General features: G+C 48.4%; 1 protein-coding gene across 4 annotated transcripts in view; it reads left to right on the forward strand.

Moving 5' to 3' along the window:
* L3MBTL3 (L3MBTL histone methyl-lysine binding protein 3) overlaps positions 1-20,369 on the forward strand; it is a 473,146-nt gene that overhangs the window by 276,950 nt on the left and 175,827 nt on the right. For all 4 annotated transcript variants that reach the window (XM_078682529.1, XM_078682531.1, XM_078682528.1 and 1 more), the window contains exons 9-10: positions 1,222-1,357; positions 1,638-1,729. In XM_078682529.1, coding sequence (XP_078538655.1) covers positions 1,222-1,357; positions 1,638-1,729 — 228 coding nt within the window. The remainder of the gene's footprint in view (positions 1-1,221; positions 1,358-1,637; positions 1,730-20,369) is intronic.

The raw sequence follows: 20,369 nt of genomic DNA on the forward strand, positions 1-20,369 counted from the left end.
GGGCCAAACCGTATATGATCTGGTTGGTTATTTTCAGCTTCCTGGTGAAGATTCATTTTAATAGAGAGGTGGTGATCTTTGCGATGCAGTTAAACAGGGCTTTACCTCCATCTTTGTAGGAGAGCACTAGGGTTTGATCCGTCGTCCTTAAGTCTTCATCAGTAACAATAGGGGAGGGGGTGCCAAAATGTATGACGTTCTGGATTTTTGGTGCGAAATGTAATCACTGGACGAAACTCACATTGATTCCTGTGGGTTTTGCAGCATTAAAATACATTTATCATGGCCCAGTTGGTTACATGGGTCTGGTCTCATTTGAGTTGAGAGTTGAGAGTTAATCCAATGACATTGTCCTATTCTGTCATTTGGGGTATGGATCACATTAGATTTAGGTTGGAGAACTATGAATGAATCAGAAAATTACTAAATTAAGTTTTTAGAAGATGTGCAGTTTTAGAAGAATACCAGATTTAAGGTTTTGAAGCAGTTTTAGAAGGTTAATATTTATAGTACGAAGGGTTGTATTATCCCACCAGCATGATACTGACCTTTTGAATTACCTGTGGTTGTTCATTGTATCTTGTGATTTGGTGAGATGCATGAAAAACATATATGTAGTGTATACCTGAGTTTGGAATAGCACCCTACCCACAGAAAAAGGGTAACTTATGAGATAAATCTGAACGCCGGCCAAGAGCAGTATGTGAAGTGCAGTTTTAAGAATATCTACTCTGGGTGTAATGACAAGGTGCTTGCTGTTCTTGCACTGTGCGATTGACATCATCCAATATGAGAATGGCTGAAATACCCAAAGGTGTGGGTGGCACAGCAGAGACCCCCAATAACCAACATTTACTTAACCTCCTGAAACTCCAGCTGCCTACCTTTCTATTTCTGTCCTGTCACCTGCTTCCTCTACCATTAATGAGTGTGTGTTTCTCTCTTCAGGTTCCACCATGTTACCTCACCATTCCATGCCATTGACTCCCTTTCTGACCCTTTTGACTACAGCCTGTCTTTGAAGTCCTGCCCACTTTAGCTCCCGTTTGTGTTATGTTTGGGCCTGTCTGGCATCTGTCCTGTCTCCTCCCTTTTTTCCTTTTTCTTTCCCGTCCTCTTTCTTAGTGGCTTTTCCTCTGTTCGCAGAGTCTGCTTATCTATATAGGTCTATTCCCTTCTTACACCAACATCATCTGTCCGTCTGTCTATATCTCTTTGCAGGTGCATGGGTACAGGATGAGGCTACATTTTGATGGTTATCCAGATTGCTACGATTTCTGGACAAATGCAGATTCTGCAGAGATTCACCCCATTGGTTGGTGTGAGAAAACTGGACACAAACTTCTTCCCCCAAAAGGTGAGATCTGTATTTCTGTGGCAGGTAAGAAATAATGGTTCAAATGAAATTTTTTTCCAAGAGAATGCAGAAAATACATCTATTCTCACTTGTGTGATTTTGACATTTTGTACTACTCTTTAGTAGTCATTCATTGACCGTCTTTGTGGCTCTTCACTCAGTGTACACGATCTGTAGATTTGCATGCCAAAGTTCATATTTTAGCGGTTTCTCAAGAGAGGTAAACGCCCTTTCTTGTTTATATGCCAGTATACTGACATTTTCTTTCTTCTATTGACAGGCTTTAAAGACACAGAGTTCAACTGGGCTAATTATTTGAAGAATAGTAAATCTCAGGCAGCCCCAAAGAATCTATTCAAGAGCTTCAACACAGTAAGCATGAAAGGGAACCACACAGTTTTCCAAGACAGTATGCTGTATACAGGAGTGCATATTAAGTAGAAGTGTGATGACACCAGACATACACTGGAGTAGCACTGAGTCTCTGTTTCCATTCGGTCTATGACATTGAATGCGATTCAGAAAGGAGCACAAGCTGGTAGATAAAAAAGTATGGAGTATTATGTATAGCTTTAGCCGAGGTCCCTCAAAGAGCAGCCAGACATTCAAACAAAAGGAGCACCAAATAGATGGTGTTTAGAATTCACTTGCATTCCTGGAGAGACCTAGAAGGATCCAGTTGGGAGGCAGCATTGATTTCTAGTGAACAATCTGTTCTAATAGATACTTCTAACTGCAGATTCCCCACCTTTTGAATCCCCCCAGGTGCCAGACTTGTTCTGGAATTTTTCCCAGCAGTTGCTCCATATGCCAGTAGATGGCATTATCAGATTCCATGTTGGCCTCGTCCTAACTCCAGAAGTGACCGCGAAAGTGATACCCTTGCACACCAGTGTCAGTTCTTTTCTTCCTGCATTCTTCTAAGTGGATCCAGAGCACCTCTCCCAAGGTTTTGCTGGTTCTTCACTGACTTTCAGAGCATTTGTTCGGTAAGGGTGTGCTAGGATGTCTCCCCCTGAGCTTCAAGCTGTGCCACACCTGCAGGGAGCAGATGTCTGTTTTTAGAGCCTCATGTCCTAATATATTGAAAAGAAATAAGACAAGAAAACAGGCCATTCACACTTCAAGTCCCGGTCCTGGTCCTGGTCCAGATCTCTGTGCTGGGGCTGAATGACACTGTTAAGCTTGCATCCGGCCCCTCATTGGCACAGGGCTGCACCTCGACTCACTTGTGAAAGGCCTACCCTGTTCGCCCAGAGCTGATCTGGACTCTGCTCTGGAGTTGCTGGTTCTGGATCCCATCCTAATGCAAGAAATCGGATCCGGAGCAGAGTTAGGCTAAATCTCGACCAATAACTTGTTATTAGGTTACTAATGCACAGCGAGTGGGTGGTGATGGAGGACTCTCTGGTAGTGCCTCTGCGCCAAAATCAACGCCTTGAGGCTTCATTCAGCTCAGACCCAGATGCCATATAGGACTTGCAGAATTTTCCGCTTAACGAGGATGCTGCGGTGGACATTTGTTGCCTCACAAAATACTGATGATGGACTGTATTTAAATCTCCAGAGTGTTAGTGGTCGTGATTCCTCATCAGAGATGGAATTTGAGGTCCATTGGGGCCCTCCGTCAAGGAAATTGCCTCCCTTGCTGTAGTAGTACATAGGGTAGCAGAGGTGTTGGAACTGCATTTGTTCACTGTAGAAACTAAGGCTGATCTGCTGACTGAAATTTTGGAACCTTCAACTTCAGATCCTGTATGACATTACAGTGATGTCCTGGCAGACACCCACTGTGGCATGGTCGAAGCCCTGCTTGGCACTGCTGGTACGTCTCCACATTACAAAAGCCATAGAACTCCTCTGGGTGACCCATCCTTCTTGACTCAGCGCCCAGCAGCAGAAAGTCTTGTAGTGCAGGCTTCCGCCAGCAAAGTAAACCTGAATGCCTTACCAACTTCCCAGCAAGATAGAGATTCGAATCACATTGAAACACTTTGCAAAAAGGTATCCTCCACCAGTTTGGGATTGCAATCTCTGAGTGCGTCTTCCTACACATAATCGTGCTCACTGGGTTATGGCGAATTACATTTTACTAGCCCTCCCTGAGGAGTTTTGAAATTCCTACACACTGTCCACAAATGACAGGATGTGGCCAAATTGATTTTATGGTCTCCGTTGGAAACCTCAGACTGTGTAGGCTGTGCTATGGGTAATGATAAGATGATTCGGCGTCTTGCCTGGATGTGCGCCTTCGGTTTCATTAGGATGTGTAGGCTTTCCTCATGGATATGACTTTTGATGGCTGCAGGCACAAGGTGACAAGGCGGATTCAGCTTTGGAGCGGACTAAAGATAGCTGTGAATTAGCACGATCTTGGGGCACTCACTGATACTGGGCTGCACCTCCATTCCCTTGCTCACACCAGTTCGCCCAGACTAGATCCAGACCTGGTGCTGGAGCACACCGCCTGTGAGGCAACAAATGCAGAGTTAAGTTAAGCTAGAACTCAGCCAGTATCGTGGTATTAGATTTCTAAGGCACATCCAAATGATGAGAAGGATGAGGTTGATATGGGACATGGAGGTTCACCTCATGGATTTGTCTTTTGATGGCTTCTGGCTATTTGATGGCAAGACTGATTCAGTTTTGTGACGTTTTAAAGAATAACTGATATTGTAGCTTGCTACTGCTGGCCCGCCAGTACCATCCGCAATACTGGAAGTTAAGCGGTTACTCCTAGGACCTTGCTCACCTCTTGAAACAGCTATTTCAGCCAATGGAGTATCCTGTCCAGCTCATTCCTCCAACAAAAATGTGGCCAGTCCTTTCTTCTTTTCCTGCTGGTGCTACCTTTGAAGTTGCCTCAGGCCGTTGGTGGGAGAATACGCTTTTATCCTCCCAACTGGCATGCAGTTGCCTTGGACCAGTGGGTCCTCCAGGTTGTTTGTCATGTGTATGCCATTTTCTCATGTAAAACCTCCCTACAGCTCCTCCTCTTTTCACTCTGATCTCGACAGAATATCTCTCCACCCTTGTGAGAAAGTGCTCTTTCACTTTTTGCTGAATTGCAGATGTACCGTGACTCGGTGGGCCCTGGGCTGCTGCTAAGCAGGTACCCAGGGCCTATGTTCTTTCCCTACAACTGCATTGAAGACTAAACCCAATTGGCATCTCTGGCCACGGGTCAGCCCCTGGTAAATGGTACCACAGGTACCCAGGGCACTGTGACCAGAGAAGGCCGCTAAGGGGTGCAGCACTTATTATGCCACCCTTAGAGGACCTGTACCTTGACACTAACACACTGCCTTTGCAGGCTGCGTGTCTTGGTGCAGAACAAAGTGAAGAGTCCACATGGCACACATCGGCATGCCTGCAACCCACTGCCCTGGCATAGATCAGTCACTCCTCTAGCTGGGTGAAGTATACCTGTGGTGAGGGTATAGGTGCATGAGCCCTGTACCTCTACAGTGTCTAAGTCAATTCTTAAACATTGTAAGTGCAGTGTTGCCATTAAGAGCATATGGTGCTGGTAGGTGTCATTACAAACTCCACAGCACCATAATGGCTACACTGAAAAATGAGAAGTTTGGTATCAAACTTCTCAGCACATCAAACAAACACTGATGCCATTGTGGGAATTAATGAAAAACACACACAGAGCGCATCTTAGAGATGCCCCCTGAAAAAAACCTAACCTCCCACTAGTGTCCGGGCTCAGTGTCTGCTTTCAGCTGCCACCACCAGACATGTACCTGGAGCCCTGGGTCGAGAGCCTGCTGCTCTCTGGGGCCTGAAACAATGCACATCCTGGGGCGAGGTGCCAAGCCTCCTCCCCCAGGATGGGCAGGGTTCACGAAGGGGAAGCTTCAAAGGCTTGCCGCCTTTGTGGGCTTCCCCAGGCCACTTGCTGCTCTCAGCAACTGGTCTCCACTGGTTCTCTTCCAGGGGATCCTCATCAATAGTCATAAGCACATGAATATTCCCGCGCTTATGACTTTGATGAGGATACCCCTGGAAGAGAACTAGGATTACAAGTAAGTAACTCATCTTTCTGAACTCCACTTTGGGCGGGAGAACCAACGTGAAAAACAAGTGCAGAAGAGAGGTGTGCCTACCTCTACCAACTCCACCCCTCAGGTGGGGGAGGCGAGGTGAAGCACAACTCTCAGTCCACGCCATCTTGAAGATGGAGGTACTCCACCAACCAGGGAATGGCTCATGCCCCCCCTCCCACTGGAGTGTGGCATAATAGGGGGTGTACCCACCCCAGGGATCCATTGGTCCCTGCCTTTTACCTACCTGTAACACCCCTAAATCTAGTATTTAGGGGCACCCCTGAACCTTGCTTCCTCAGACAAGAAGAAACTACAAGAAGAAGAAGAAGGACCAAACAGCTGTGCACCAGCTAACAAGAGGAAGACACCCACTGACTTGGCCCCAGCCCTACTGGCCTGTCTCCACTTCGAACCTGCTCCTGCGAAATCCCGGTGTGTCCTGCAACCAGCAACCTCGAAAACCCCAGAGAACCTGCCTGCCTTCATCCACAAACACTTTGTCTCCCGTGAACACCGGATTTCCGCCGGAAACCGCGAATTAGCACCACTCTGCACCCGCCATCCACAACCCGAGCTCGGGTGGGCAAACACCACAAGGAGGTCACCCCAGCGATCCTGACCTGAGATCTGGTGACCCCTGACCTGCCTCAAGACTCCATCCAACGCCTGCAGTCTAAATCCAGAAGGCCCCCTAACCGCGACCAGGAGCTGGTAAGAAGATCCGACCCCAAAGGCACCCCGGCACCCGTCACCCCACGGTCTTGTGTGCCCAAACCGACGGTGCCTAACCAACTCCTAACTTCCCAACATACCTCTTGAAGTAGTGGTTGCCCCCAAAAGACCTACATCCCCAAGACTGCAGTGTCTTTACAAACCGGAGGTTCTCCATTGAAATCAACAGGGCGCCCAACGTCAAAACAGCACCCTGCACCCGGCCGCCCTAGTGCCGCTGAGGGTGCACCTTTGGTGCTACTTTGTTTCCCCATTTGCCCTGAGCTAAAGTCCAGGAGCTGTGCTCCCACACTTAAGGGGCTTGCGTGCCAGTAGCCACCAACTGGAGGCCCTCTATACCCCATTGGACAACATTGGGCCTCAGCACTCTGCACCCGGCCGCCCTAGTGCCACTCCGGGTGTAACAAAAGTGCATCCTTGACCCTGGGGGACCTCTAAGTCTACTCCCAGAACCTCAACTCCCACTACCACTACCAAATACTTACCTCAGAACCAATAACATTATTATCCTCCATAGGATAACATTGACTGTATTTCTGTGAAAAGTTTCAAAGTATGGATTTTGAAAAACAAAAGATATTCTTTAAAACTGCATAATCTAACAAAAACGATTTTACTTACCTCTTTTTCAGGAAATGTCCCAGAGTGGTATCTAGGTATACTACTCTGTGTAAACCTAGTAATCTCAAAAGTTACTTATCTGATATTTGACTAAAAAGCCTATTCAAGTCTATGTACCTCAAGTAACTTATCTGATATTTGACTAAAAAGCCTATTCAAGTCTATGTACCTCAAGTACTAAGTATTTCAGTTCTCTGCATCCATACTGTAAACCAAACCAAAGTGCATATACATCTATCATTCAAACTGTATTTCAATTGCTTTTCTACTGTAAAATACTTATTGCTTACCTGTGCCAAGCTTGCTTGGTTCTAGAAAATAAAGTAACTAAAAGACTTTTGGAACTTTTTATTATTTGAAACACAAAAAAACAAAACATCAAACAAACAAACAAGCAAGGCAGTACAGTAATAATACAGCCCTTAGGTATGTGCTCAAAGAGGGCGGGAGATACATGATAGCAGGAGAAAAAAGTCTTTGAATACAGATGAGGGGAGGGAGGCAGAGGCAGAATTGCATATGAACAGCACAATATACCACAGCTGGTAGGGATGTAGGTCAGGGCGACTGGGAAGGACTCTGGATAGCGGTGAGCGGGGGCGTACAAATATCTCCACGATATGAGTTCCAAGGATTCCAAATCTTCCCCCATTTTTTGGGCCTGCCTCCTGCAGCCTCCTGCAATATATACTGTTTTCTCTTGAAACATGCACCAGTCCAGACTCTCTTTCCAAGCAGTCACTGTAGGCGGCCTTGGGGATCCCCACAACTGGGCAATATCCCTCTTCGCAACCATATTGGCCAAAGTCACCCACCGAAGCTGCGACACGTCATAGTCATTCGGACCCCATACATTCAATAAACATTGTCGGGCTTCCGGCATCATCACAACACCCGTGACATCATCCATAATCTCATGTATACGTTTCCAGAATCGCACCACCTCAGGGCATTCCCATATGATGTGGAGATAGGTGCCAAGGAGACCACGCCCACACCGACACATGCCATCCGTAGAGAAACCCATATGAATCAGACGGGGACCAGTGACATAGATTCTGTGGAGGATCTTGAGTTGGACCAGACGGAGGCGGGCCGGAATCGCCACCTCCTTGGGAGAGGAGATCGCGGACTTCCAATCCTCGTCATCCAGTTCAATACCATCAGCAATCCAGGCCTCACGGAGGCGATCAAGCAGACCCGATCGGTCATTAATCATTTTCTTATAGAACAGTGAGATAGTACTATCCGGCACATAGCCATCTAGTATACGATCTTCGAGGGGGGAGGAATCCGGAACAGCACTACCCACTGGCAACACAGAATTCAGAGCATGACGTACCTGGATGTAACGAAATCTTTCCCTGTCACTCAGCTTATACTCTATTTGCAGTTCAGAGAAGGCCTTAACCTTTCCTTTAACCCAGAGATCACACACTTCACCAATACCGATCATGTCCCACTTATCAAATTCCTTCGTCCTCCATAGGCCACCCAACATTGCAGAGGCATAGAGCGGTGTCGCACCCGTTAATTTATCACTCCAGCCCATAGCCGCCGTTGCGCTATGCCATACCCGCACAGCTATAGCGGTAGGTCCGGTGAGTTGTGAACGGGAGGATCCCGAGTAAAGTGCCCTATATTAATCACCACCCGGGAGCAGCCACTTGTCCATTTCAAATGCTGGATTCAACGCCGGGCCATACATCCCGTGGTTGATAGCAGCAAGGTGGGAAGCCCAATAATACCTACGAATATCCGGGAGCACTATACCGCCATCATACCAGGGGAGTGTCAATTTCGGAAGAGCTATGCGCGAACGTCCGTCCCATATTAGTTGCCTCTGCAACGATTCTACTTCACGAAAATATGTTGACGGGATGATATCAAAACTATTCTGGAGGGCATATAGCAACCGCGGTAAGGACATCATCTTAAAAAGGGCCGCACGCCCTAGGGGACACAACGGTAATTTACGCCAACGCGCTACATCGGAGCGTAACCGTTGGAGTCGGGGGAGCAAATTACGTTCGTAGCGAACCGCCAGATCCATGGAGATAAACACACCCAGGTACTTAAAGCCAGACTGCGACAACTGGATGGGACAGTCCCGTGGCAAACGAGGGACATCACCCGCAAGTACATAAATGTAGGATTTCGACCAATTAATGATGAGGCCCGAGTTCTTCCCGAAGGAGGTAAGTACGTCAAACAACACATTGAGCGATTTTTGGGGAGAGGTAAGGTACAATAAAATATCATCCGCGTATAAGGAAATCCGATCCTCAAATTCAGTATACCCTTCATCGAAGGTTCCCACCGTAGCCAAGCGGCAAGAAGCTCCAACGCCAAAGCAAAAAGGAGCGGGGACAACGGACAACCCTGTCGTGTGCCCCTACCAAGAGTAAAAGGGGCTCCAACGCCAAAGCAAAAAGGAGCGGGGACAACGGACAACCCTGTCGTGTGCCCCCTACCAAGAGTAAAAGGCACCACCTGGGCTAGTGGTGTTTCATACAGGAGTTTGACCCAACCGATAAAACCCGCGCCGAATCCAAACTTGGCGAGTACCGCCCAGAGATAAGACCACTCGATTGTATCAAAGGCCATCGTGGCGTCCAAGGACGCCAAGATAGCCGGTTCACGCAGCGTCGGGGCCCTCGCGAGAACACCACGTAGACGTCGCAAATTTAATACCGTGTTACAGTGCGGGATAAAATCCGATTGATCCGGATGAATCAGGTCGCCAATAACCGTAATCAGACGATTAGCAAGCAATTTGGCGAGGATCTTGGGCTCCGCATTTAAAAGCGAAATGGGTCTATAAGACGAGCAGCAATCTCGTGGTTTACCCTCCTTATGGATCACCACAATGGTCGCAAGACGCTGATCTCTGGGGAGGGAGCCATTATCTCGCGCAGCCAAAAACATAGCACGGAGATGGGGAGCTAAAGTATCAGGGCGTAACTTATACAGTTCCACAGGAAGGCCATTGGGACCCAGAGCCTTGCTGGAGCGAAGGGAGCGCAGCGCGAGAGCCACCTCATCCACCGAGGGCGCAGCATCCAAGCAATCACGCTCCGATTCCGACAAACATGGGAGCGCTATGTCCCGAAGCAACAAGTGCGAATCCTCTTCAGGCCTGTCGGACACCGAGGTATAGACCTTTCGAAAATAATCAGCAAAGCATTCAACAATGCCAACAGGATCAGTTACACTCACACCACCACATGTCACAATCACCGGAACCACTCGATTCGCTCTCTCCCTTCTGTCCAGCCAGGCAATCAATTTTCCTGCTTTATCACCCACATCATAGAGCCGTCCCTGCTGTTCCCTACTCATCGTATTTGGCGCATCAGTAACCAAAGTTTTATATTCTAATTGTTTAAGGCGGAGGACATGTAATGCTTCTCGAGACCCCCCCCCGCTCCAATGCAGTCTCCAGGTCTGTGATTTCAGTTTCGAGCTGAACAATTGCCTCGTTCTTACATTTCTTGGCACACCCCACCAAAGACAATGCCTGTCCCTTATCACAGTCTTAAAAGCTTCCCACAACGAAACAGGTGAGGATACAGAACTAGCATTTTCAGTAAAATACAGATCAAATGATTTAATCAATTCAGCGCGTGTCTTGGGGTTGAGGAGATACCAGGGGTTAATCGGAGCCACCCTGCCTTCGGCCCCGATGCTAAGATTAAAATGAAACCAAATAGGGGAATGTTCCGATATACCCCGGGCCAGGTGTCTAATCTCTCCAATCGAGGGGGACAGTGCCGCCGGTATCAGGATATAATCTAATCTAGAAAGACTGCCATGAGCTCCCGAGTGAAAAGTAAACTGTGTTTGCTCTGGATGCATTAGTCTCCAACAGTCTATGAGGCCCAATGTTTCCAGGAAGTCGCCCAACCAGGATTGCGCAGCAGGAAGATCTCGGGGGGGGGGGGGGGGGGGGGGGGAGATAGCGGTCTATCCTGCCTGAAATGACGGAGTTAAAATCCCCACCCAGTATCAAAACACCCTCAGGGATACCCAGAACTATCCGCCCCAGGTCCGTAAATGTTGTGGATTGCAATCCCGGGGGGACATAAACTGACACCAACGAGATTGGCTTTCCCACCGCCCGACAAGTGCAACATATTGACCCCTGGCATTGAGGATCACATCATCAACTTCGAGGGGGAGGGAAACCCTAAGCAGAATACCCACTCCTCTAGAACTAGATGTAAATCCAGAATGGGCCGCAAGACGATAACCCCTTCTATTAAGAGCGTGACAAGTGTTTCCTATCAAGCGTGTCTCTTGTAACAGAATGACATCAGGCAAAAGGCGCTGCAACAGCTGCATAACCACCCCTCTCTTTATGCGATCACCCAACCCATTCACATTCCAGCATAATACCCTCAATCCTCTACCCCCATCCAAATCCAAAATGAACTCCCATCGCAAAACGAGCATCACACCAATGTCAAAGATAATGAAAGTACCTTGCCTTGAGAAAGAAAAAACAAACAATCCCAGAACATGTCCCTCCCTCCCCCCAAGGTTCCCAACACAACTCCCCTGCACCGACTCAAAAGCCACCCCAATTTGCAGTGTGCCTGTCGCCCTAGCAATTACAAACATGAACTAATCTACACAAAGAAAACCCCAGAAGAGGAAAGGGTCCCGCCATCCCCGCTACTTCCGAGGATACGAGCGGAATGATCAAAAAAAGTCAGTGAACTCCGGCTGATCACGCTGAAAATTGTTCCGGACACAGGCACCATAATCATTCTTGGTCCATCAGTCCCCCTTCCGCACCACCAGAATGTTCCTGGCCAGCACGGCGAGTCGGCAAAGTGTCCAACCAATCACTCACTTCCTCAGGCCTGACAAAGAAAAATGTTCGATTGTCATATTCAACACGCAGTCGGGCCGGGAATAACATAGTATATTTTAGTTCCATGTCTCTTAGTCACCTTTTCACACCTTGAAATCCCATACGTTGTTTCTGGACCGATTGAGAAAAGTCTGGATAAAAATTCACAGCGGCGTTCTCGAACTGCATAGGGCCGCTTGTCCGTGCCGCCTGCAAAATGGCGTCGCGATCTCTAAAGTTGAAGATCCGAGCAATAATCGGACGGGGGGGAAGACCGGGCTTCGCCTGTCCCCCTGGCACTCTGTGCGCACGTTCGATGACAAAGAATTTGCTCAGGCCCTATGGTGCCAGATGATTAAGAATGAGGTCCTCCACTCGAAGATCAGTGGCGAGTGGACTAGATTCTTCCGGGACCCCAATAATACGCACGTTATTGCGCCGTGCACGGCCTTCAAAATCCTCCAAGCGACGAGCAAAAAAGTCATTAGCAGATCTAAGATTGCGCACTTCTGTTTGCAAGTCGGACACGTCCGTGGTAAGACTGGATGTCTTCAGGTCTAATGACTTAACTTTCTCATTCGTCTTGGCCAAGTCAGTGCGAATGAGGTTGACATCGATAGCCACCGTGTCCAACTTCAGAGCCAAGGCTTCATACTGTTGGCCAATAGAAGACTGAATACCAGCAATGGCGCCCATCACGTCTTGTAGTGTTAAGTCCGCCAACACAGCAGGATCGTCGACAACCTCCTCCCGGGTCTTAGGTGCGTCACCAGGGGATCCTTTAGAAAGTGTATAGCGATCCATGACATTCGTCTGGGTTGAACCTCCACGGATGGTGGTCTTGACCTTCCGTTTCTCACCCTCAGGCTTGCCCGTCATGGCAAGTCGGGTGCCCCGGAGGGAGGCTTGGGATCTGGTCCAAATGGCTCCTTAAAATTCACACACGGGAATACAGGAGGCAAAGTCGAGCCAAGTGGAGTCCACAGCCAAACAGTCGCCCGCTCGAAACTCAATGAGCTGGCATCGGGGCTCGTCCGATCAACAGACACACCGCATATATGAGGCAGTGCGCCGGAGAAACGAAACCGAAAGTGAAGTGAGGCTGTGGTCTGATCCCCTCAAGCCGTTGTTGTTAAATTACGACCCGGGCACTGCCACCACTCAAGGTCCAGACTGTTCCATGGAGAAGGCCGCAAATTTCAAGACGGCAAAGCTCGGGGACCCTGCGTCCGATTTCGACCCAAAAACCTGCTAGTACATCAGCCGGGTTGTGTCTTCAATGATCTTCCATCAAATCAGGATATTGTACAGGATAAATGCGGGAGGCAGCGAGGGTCCTCGGGAGCCCTGTGCTCACGCGGCCATCTCGGATGCGCGCGAAGCTCCTCCCTAAAAGAATATTCTTATACAAAAACAATTGGTCTGAATTTCAGTCTTTGAGTGTGTGAATTGATTTGCTGACTGAGTGTGTACAACAAATGCTTAACACTGTCCTCGGATACTGCCTTACTGCTCGACCACACTACCACAAATAGAGTGAGGTGCTATCTAACTTTACCTCTGCCTACCTTTGGGGTTCCACTGGACTCTGTACACACTATACCTCATTTTGGTATAGTATGTACATAGCCAGCCTACAACCCTTGCCAAAGAGATCTACTCATTGATGGACTAAGGGTAATCACAAGAGTTCTAGAGAAGGAGGGGGCAATGGCTCCTCCTCTTAAAAAGGATGGTGAACTCAGACCCATATTGGATCCGACTGGATCTTCAGCACTTCAACATCTACCTTCAAAAGGACAAATTCAAAATGCTGTCTCTGGCCTTCTGTCTCTCCACCGTAGATCCTTTGGTTGGATGGTGTCTTTGGACTTGCAGTACACCTGCTTTCACATACCTGTCCTGCAATACCCACAGGCATTTTGGGTAAGGAAAACTTTCAATTCACAGTCTTGCTCTTCCATCCCCTGGGTGTTTATGAAGGTGAGGGCAGTGGATCAACCCCATTTTCACAGCGTTGAGATCTGCTTGTGGAAGGGGGGGCTTGTCACTGAAATTCGTGTGCCACCTGAGGACATCCATCTCACTGCTGTCTTCCCTTGGGTTCTCCATCAAGAAGCTGAAATACCACCTTCTGAAAGTGGAGAGGAATCCCTTTATGAGGGCTCTCTTATAGAGACTTCTAACTGTATCCACAACTCTTGTCACTGATCTACGCCAGATTCTGACAGATTACTATAAGAGGTTTCCAGAGTCAGGTGGCCCTCCAATACCCACAACTGACTCCTGCTTCTTAACATACTAGCCTGCTTCTTAATATACTGGACCTGATTCACAGAGGTAAATTACACTTTTGTGTTCGTTTACATTCTGTAGTATGTTTGCTACTTTCACTTTTTGAAAACTCTGCGTAAAATTACGTCAAAGGTGTAAGTTACATGTCTCCACACCCAGAATTAAGCAGTTGACTTGCTCTTGTGTGGGTGGGTAATTTCCTTCCCTAATCCCCTCCCCAATCCTCTCTAATACCCTATTACTCCTCCCTAATCCCATCCCTTTATAGTAAGTCTGACCCTTCTCCCTCTCACTCACATTTGCAACTACAATCTATACTTACATGTGCATAAACGCTGCATTTGGTGCAGAGAACGCCGCTCGCTTTATATGATATACCAAAATGAGGTATATCGTGCAGAGTTCAGGTTTTCCCTTATGAGTGGACTGGGGCTTGCTCTAGCTATCACAAAGTGCTCTTCTCGGGGGTAGTGTGGTCGAACAGCCTTAGGTTTTTCAGAGAGGAGTGTTAGACATCTGCAAATACACACAATAGTCCATAAATGATGCACATGACTCAAGAAGGCGATCCACAGCAATTTATAAAAATAACTCTTATCTTTAAATATGTTTAGGCACTAGAAACAATATAGTCACGTAACTATGTTTTTCAAGAGAAATACTTTTATGTTTAAAAGATCGATAGTATATTTTTCAGAAGCTGCGGTGTTATCCTATGGGAAGGAAAATAAGTATGACATTCAGGTAGAGTACAGCGACTTACAAGACCAATCCTGGGCGCAACTTGAGTTTGGGGCAAGGTCCAAGGCCGCACCAGCAGGTCACCTTCAGCTGCACTAGGACACACTGATGCAATATTGCATTGTGTTCCCAATGGTAGTCAATGGGGATTGGGCTGCGGGAAAAGTGGCTGCATTTTTGGACTATGCCAGTTGGGCTGGACCAAGCAGAGGGTTCAAGTCTTGTGATTCTAGGAGACGTGGGTACAATGTTGTTCCTCTACTCCTTTGGCTGGGGCGACCATGTGCTGAGGGTCTTTGAAGTGTAAGGTTTCTTCGTCTGGGAGTATTCACTGTTGAGTGGGGCCTGCAAACGAAGGTTGCAGGAGACATCGGGGAGTTCATGATGGGAAATCAAATTGTACTCTGTCTCGTAAGGGCTTGGGGACCACTCTGACACCGTTTGCCCACTTTGACTAGCGGGCTTGGGTGCAGCGGTGGTTGGCGGTTCTGAAGCCCTCACGGTTCTTCTTTAGGTGGGTGCAGGATACAGCAGAGCAGCCCTGCTGCTCCACAGGAGTCCTTGAATCTTTATTGAAGGCATGCATCCCTCCCAGGCTTTGGAGGCACCACACCTTGCAGGACAAGATGACTTTGGCACAATTCGACAGGGAACAGTAGACAGCCGGCAGGCCGGTAGCAAGTTGCTCTTCTTCAGTCCTTAGTTTTGTGGCTCTTCAGTGTCCTTCTTTATAGGTCAGTAGGATCTGATTATCTGGTTCCAGTGCCTCTCCTAAATACTGAATATAGGGACATTAGGGGAGTGTAGGTAGTAGCCAATGGCCTACCCCTGTGGTAACCTTCCCCCTACATGGCAACTTTGTGTGAGAAGTGGGCATCACCCTGTTCTAGAGTTCCTAAGTTTGCCATCACCAAGCTGGCTACATTTGAAATGTCAACTCAACTTCAGGTAGCCCACCTTAGGGGTGGTACTAACCTGAGGGTGGACACGCCTATCTGACTATCTAATTTTCCCACCTGTCCAGGTGCCAAAGTGCTCTGGAGAAAGAGGGTGGGCTTTTTCTCATGGGAGAGAAGCCAGATTTTCATACCAAAGGTGGTGGGCTCTTTGAAGCTCCCCTGCCTTCGAATGCTAATCTGCAGGTCATCCTGTGGGAGGAGGTGTAAACATCCTCTGCCTGAGCAGACTTTGTTTCCTACCTCCTGACAACAAAGCGATAGTACAATACCCTTTCACAAACCTCCTGTAGTACACAGTCAAGCATCTGCCTCGACCGAAAGACGCGCTGGAAATAGCATTGAATATTTCACTCCTCTGTCCCTAAGCACTCGTTTCACAGAGAGGAACGACCTACTCTGCTTTTGCACCCTCTGTCCGGTAAAAAGGTTATGTCCGCGTTCTCATAGCGGAGGGGGGCCCCCGTCCTGGCACACAGGAGAATGACATCTCTGTCCTTAAAGTTCAGAACTCTGGCCAGCAACGGCCGTGGGAGAGCGCCTGGTCTGGGATGGCCGCCTGGGACCCTGTGTGCCCGTTCGATGACAAAGAACTTACTGAGGCCTTTGGGCTGGAGATGCTTCAGGATGAGGTCCTCAACAAACGGGTCACGGAACACCCAAGATGCGGAGATTGTTGCACCGCAGGCGGCCTTCGTAATCGTCCAGTTTTAAGTCCGTGATTTTGCGGAAGTCTTGTAAATCACGGACCTCTTCTTGGAGCTGCGTGACATCTCCGACGAGTCTCGTGGCGGGGATCTCCACCTGCTTGACCTTCTGATTTAGCTTCCCCAGATCCGCCCTGATGAGATTCACGTCGATAGCCATGGTGCCCATTTTATGTTCAAGGGAGGTTTTGACTCCAGTGATAGCATCCATGACGTCTTTTAGTGACAATTCCTGTTCCACCTCACATGTGCCACCCTGGGAGGCCCCCCGGATAGTCTGCTTTGTTGTGAGTCTTTGGGAACAGTGTAGCAATCTAGTTTGTTGGTTTGTGCCGCCTTGAGTCCCTGGGCCCCAGACCCCTTGCTCCGATCCATGTCGCAGCTTGGTTATTACTCCGGCCCTTCTAGGTTACACAGGGTAGGCGTCAGCACAGGCCGCAGGCCGCACTCCACCGGCTGGTAATTCAGCGGACCTACAAGCCCCAATGGCCCAAGCCTAGGGAGAGCCAGCGCAGTCTCAGATATCCCATGGGGAGCCCACCACCACGCAGTGAAGTTGCGAGCATAGAGTCTGGTTCCAGGGTTAAGATACAAGCCTCTCTAGGCCCGAAGCACCCTCTCTCCTGGGCCAATACTGGCCCTCAGATGTGCGTTCTTTCTATCTGCCCGGGGAGGGCTCTCCATCTGCCTGTCCCAGCGGCGATAACATTCAGGGCTGTCTCTGCCCCAGCTCAAGCTGCTGCTCACACGGCCGCCACTTTTCCTGGATCCCAGCCGGTGTTACTTGCGCAGCTGTAACACAGTGGGCCCCCCTGTTCAAAACACAGTGTCCACTGTCCCAAATCGCCGCAGTGGGTGGGGGGATTAAAGTGCTGCACCACCAGCCCTCGTGGCGCCGCTCCACCGCTCGCCGAGTTGAGGCCCACCTCGCGAGGACGGCCCTGTACCTGGGCCCCCACCTGTCAGAAGGAGCGCCATCACTGGGCCTCACCCGCCGACGAGTCACTGCGGGGTTCCGATGCGCATATCGTGGCTTGCAGACCTCCAAAAGGGGTGATACAATCCAGGCCTTGTGCCGGCGCGTGAAGTCTCTGGCCCTGCGGAGCCACGCCCTGGTCCCCTGCCGCACTGTGTGTCCCAGCTGCACGCCGGCAGATAGGCATCACCTTTTCAGTCCCAATAACTTCGGCGCCAGGCGTTGGATGCGGGCCGGAGCTGGTGGGACGGTGATCGCTAACGTTCCGATGAACGATTCCACCCTCGGATGGTGCTGATAACTGTGCCGGATAGACGTTTGGGAAAGGTCAGGCGGCGGAGCTCTACTCCTACGCGGCCATCCTGGATCGTTGCTTGGCCATGCCCCACTCATCACACTATTATTTGGATTGAAGAACGACTTATCCTTAAGCCTCACAATTAAAGGATGAAAAATGCATAGCCATGATCACAGTCACAGTGAGAAATCGCTGTTGATCAAACTTGCATGTGACCGCTACAAGGTCGATGTTTTGACCCCCGAAGAAATGTAGGTTGCTTAATCCCTTACGGCAGGGTCTTCCTCAGGACTGTGAAGAAGGGGGGAGGGGGCACCCGGGAAATTAACACAAGAGGTCTTAGTTTATTGGCACAGAACATAATTTACAAATATAGGTCAGTTGGGATGAAGCCAAATTTACCATGAACCACCCCTGACTGTAGGTGGTACTGTAGTGGTTGGGCCTGTAGGCTCCAAAGGCGAAGAGCGGAAAAATGGCATTTGAAAAATAAGGTGAGGGCCATCAGATTACATCCCAAGAACTAGAATAAAATTCTAACCAATAGAGCTACCCAGCGGAATAAATCGGACTAACTTGAAATAAATTAATTGGGAATCTGTCCCTTTAGACCGGCCATTAAGCCAAAAAAGTACTTGCATTGACTTGGACTGTAAAGTTCCAATGAGTTGTTGTAGACCAATCTAAAAGAGAAGAAAAGAAAGTAAGAAAAAACTCATAAACATGTGTAGCTGAAACAAACAAAGAGGATTACCTCTGTTGTTTGTTCTGGGCCGCGACACTGGTAAAGCCCGCCAGGTACTTTTTATCTAAGGAAAAATAAAATACAGAAAACTGCTCTTAGCCACATGTAAACAGTCGACCGGAAAAAAGTGTTTCTGCCCTCTAAAGCCAGCGTGTGATTTCGGCTAACCTCTAGTCTTCAAAATGTCTGTCTCGCATGAAGGGAACTGGCGCACTGCCATGTCTGCTGTTTATAATGCAGGAAACACAGTTGATGGACAGAATGTAGAACAATGTCATACATTCACCCCAGTACAAGGATCTGGGCCTAAATCCATCGTTTTTTTGCACTCCACACCACCCTGGGTTAGACACTGGCTATATGCAAATCAGCTCTGACCCTGTGCCTCATGGGAACAGTCCAGTCCACCGGGTGGTGTGGAGTGCAAAAAAACGATGGATTTAGGCCCAGATCCTTGTACTGGGGTGAATGTATGACATTGTTCTACATTCTGTCCATCAACTGTGTTTTTTGCAATTTCACCCCGAGTGTGCTGGGGATGCTCAGACGTGAGTCCCAGGCTCTCCACACCACTGGAGTCAAGCTATCCAGGCTGATGAAGGCTGATAGCCAGAAACCGGTCCTTGGATGCTTGATTCCGGTCTGGGAAAGACATGGCTTGGTAGTTCGGACTGGACTGTTCCCATGAGGCACAGGGTCAGAGCTGATTTGCATATAGCCAGTGTCTAACCCAGGGTGGTGTGGAGTGCAAAAAAACGATGGATTTAGGCCCAGATCCTTGTACTGGGGTGAATGTATGACATTGTTCTCACATTCTGTCCATCAACTGTGTTTTTTGCAATTTCACCCCGAGTGTGCTGGGGATGCTCAGACGTGAGTCCCAGGCTCTCCACACCACTGGAGTCAAGCTATCCAGGCTGATGAAGGCTGATAGCCAGAAACCGGTCCTTGGATGCTTGATTCCGGTCTGGGAAAGACATGGCTTGGTAGTTCGGACTGGACTGTTACCATGAGGCACAGGGTCAGAGCTGATTTGCATATAGCCAGTGTCTAACCCAGGGTGGTGTGGAGTGCAAAAAAACGATGGATTTAGGCCCAGATCCTTGTACTGGGGTGAATGTATGACATTGTTCTACATTCTGTCCATCAACTGTGTTTTTTGCAAGTTTATAATGCAGGGGCACATCTCCCTCGTGGGTGAGTGGACCATGTCATGACAGACGCTCAATGAAGTCATTGCGGCTTTCACCATGGAAGAAAGACTCCATGTGACAGAGTTAAAAATTGAAAGATTAGAAAAGAGAAAAAGAATTAATCAATTATGGAATTCGAATGGCAATAGGGAACAGTGTAAATGTTAATCCAAAGGGTTAGATACCTGCCGCATCGGCGGAAAAATCCCATTTGCATGCAAAAATGTGAAATCAGGCATTCAGAATATATTTGTCAGGAAGCCCAGCGCGCATCATTCTGAAGAAAAATGTGTGCCCACTCCGTTAAAAAGTTGTATCAGATCCATTGTCATGCTTGGCTGATGCATTGTTTTGAAGGTTATACATAAGGACACAATCAAGTGCAGAGTTGCCAGATGTGTTAGCATATTCTATATTCTATATACATAGCAGGCATCAAATGTAAACCTTCTGATCCCATGTTGTAATTAAAAAAATAGGACACACAGCTTGCAGTACTGACCATGTATGGGAATGATGTTCTGGTTCTAGGTACCTGTCCATTAGTGGCAACTAGTTCACATGAAGCAGATTAAAGGATGGAAGTCTGTTGTATGCCACAGCTATTTCAGAGTGTGCAGATGTATTATTCTGATACTAGGCACAACAGCTGTGCATGGCTAGCGTCCCATTAGTCGAGGCCATTATGTATAGGGTCTAATCGGTACTTGCATGTACGTTCTCTGTAATTAAGAATGGTTTCCATGTTATCCCCCTTGGGTCCAACGGTAGCCTTCTCCAAGACCAGCCATTCGAGATCCTCTGGTCCATGTTTAGCATCTCTAAAGTGCTCCAC

Source organism: Lissotriton helveticus, chromosome 3_1 (assembly GCF_964261635.1).
Source record: "Lissotriton helveticus chromosome 3_1, aLisHel1.1, whole genome shotgun sequence".
Lineage (NCBI taxonomy): Eukaryota > Metazoa > Chordata > Amphibia > Caudata > Salamandridae > Lissotriton > Lissotriton helveticus.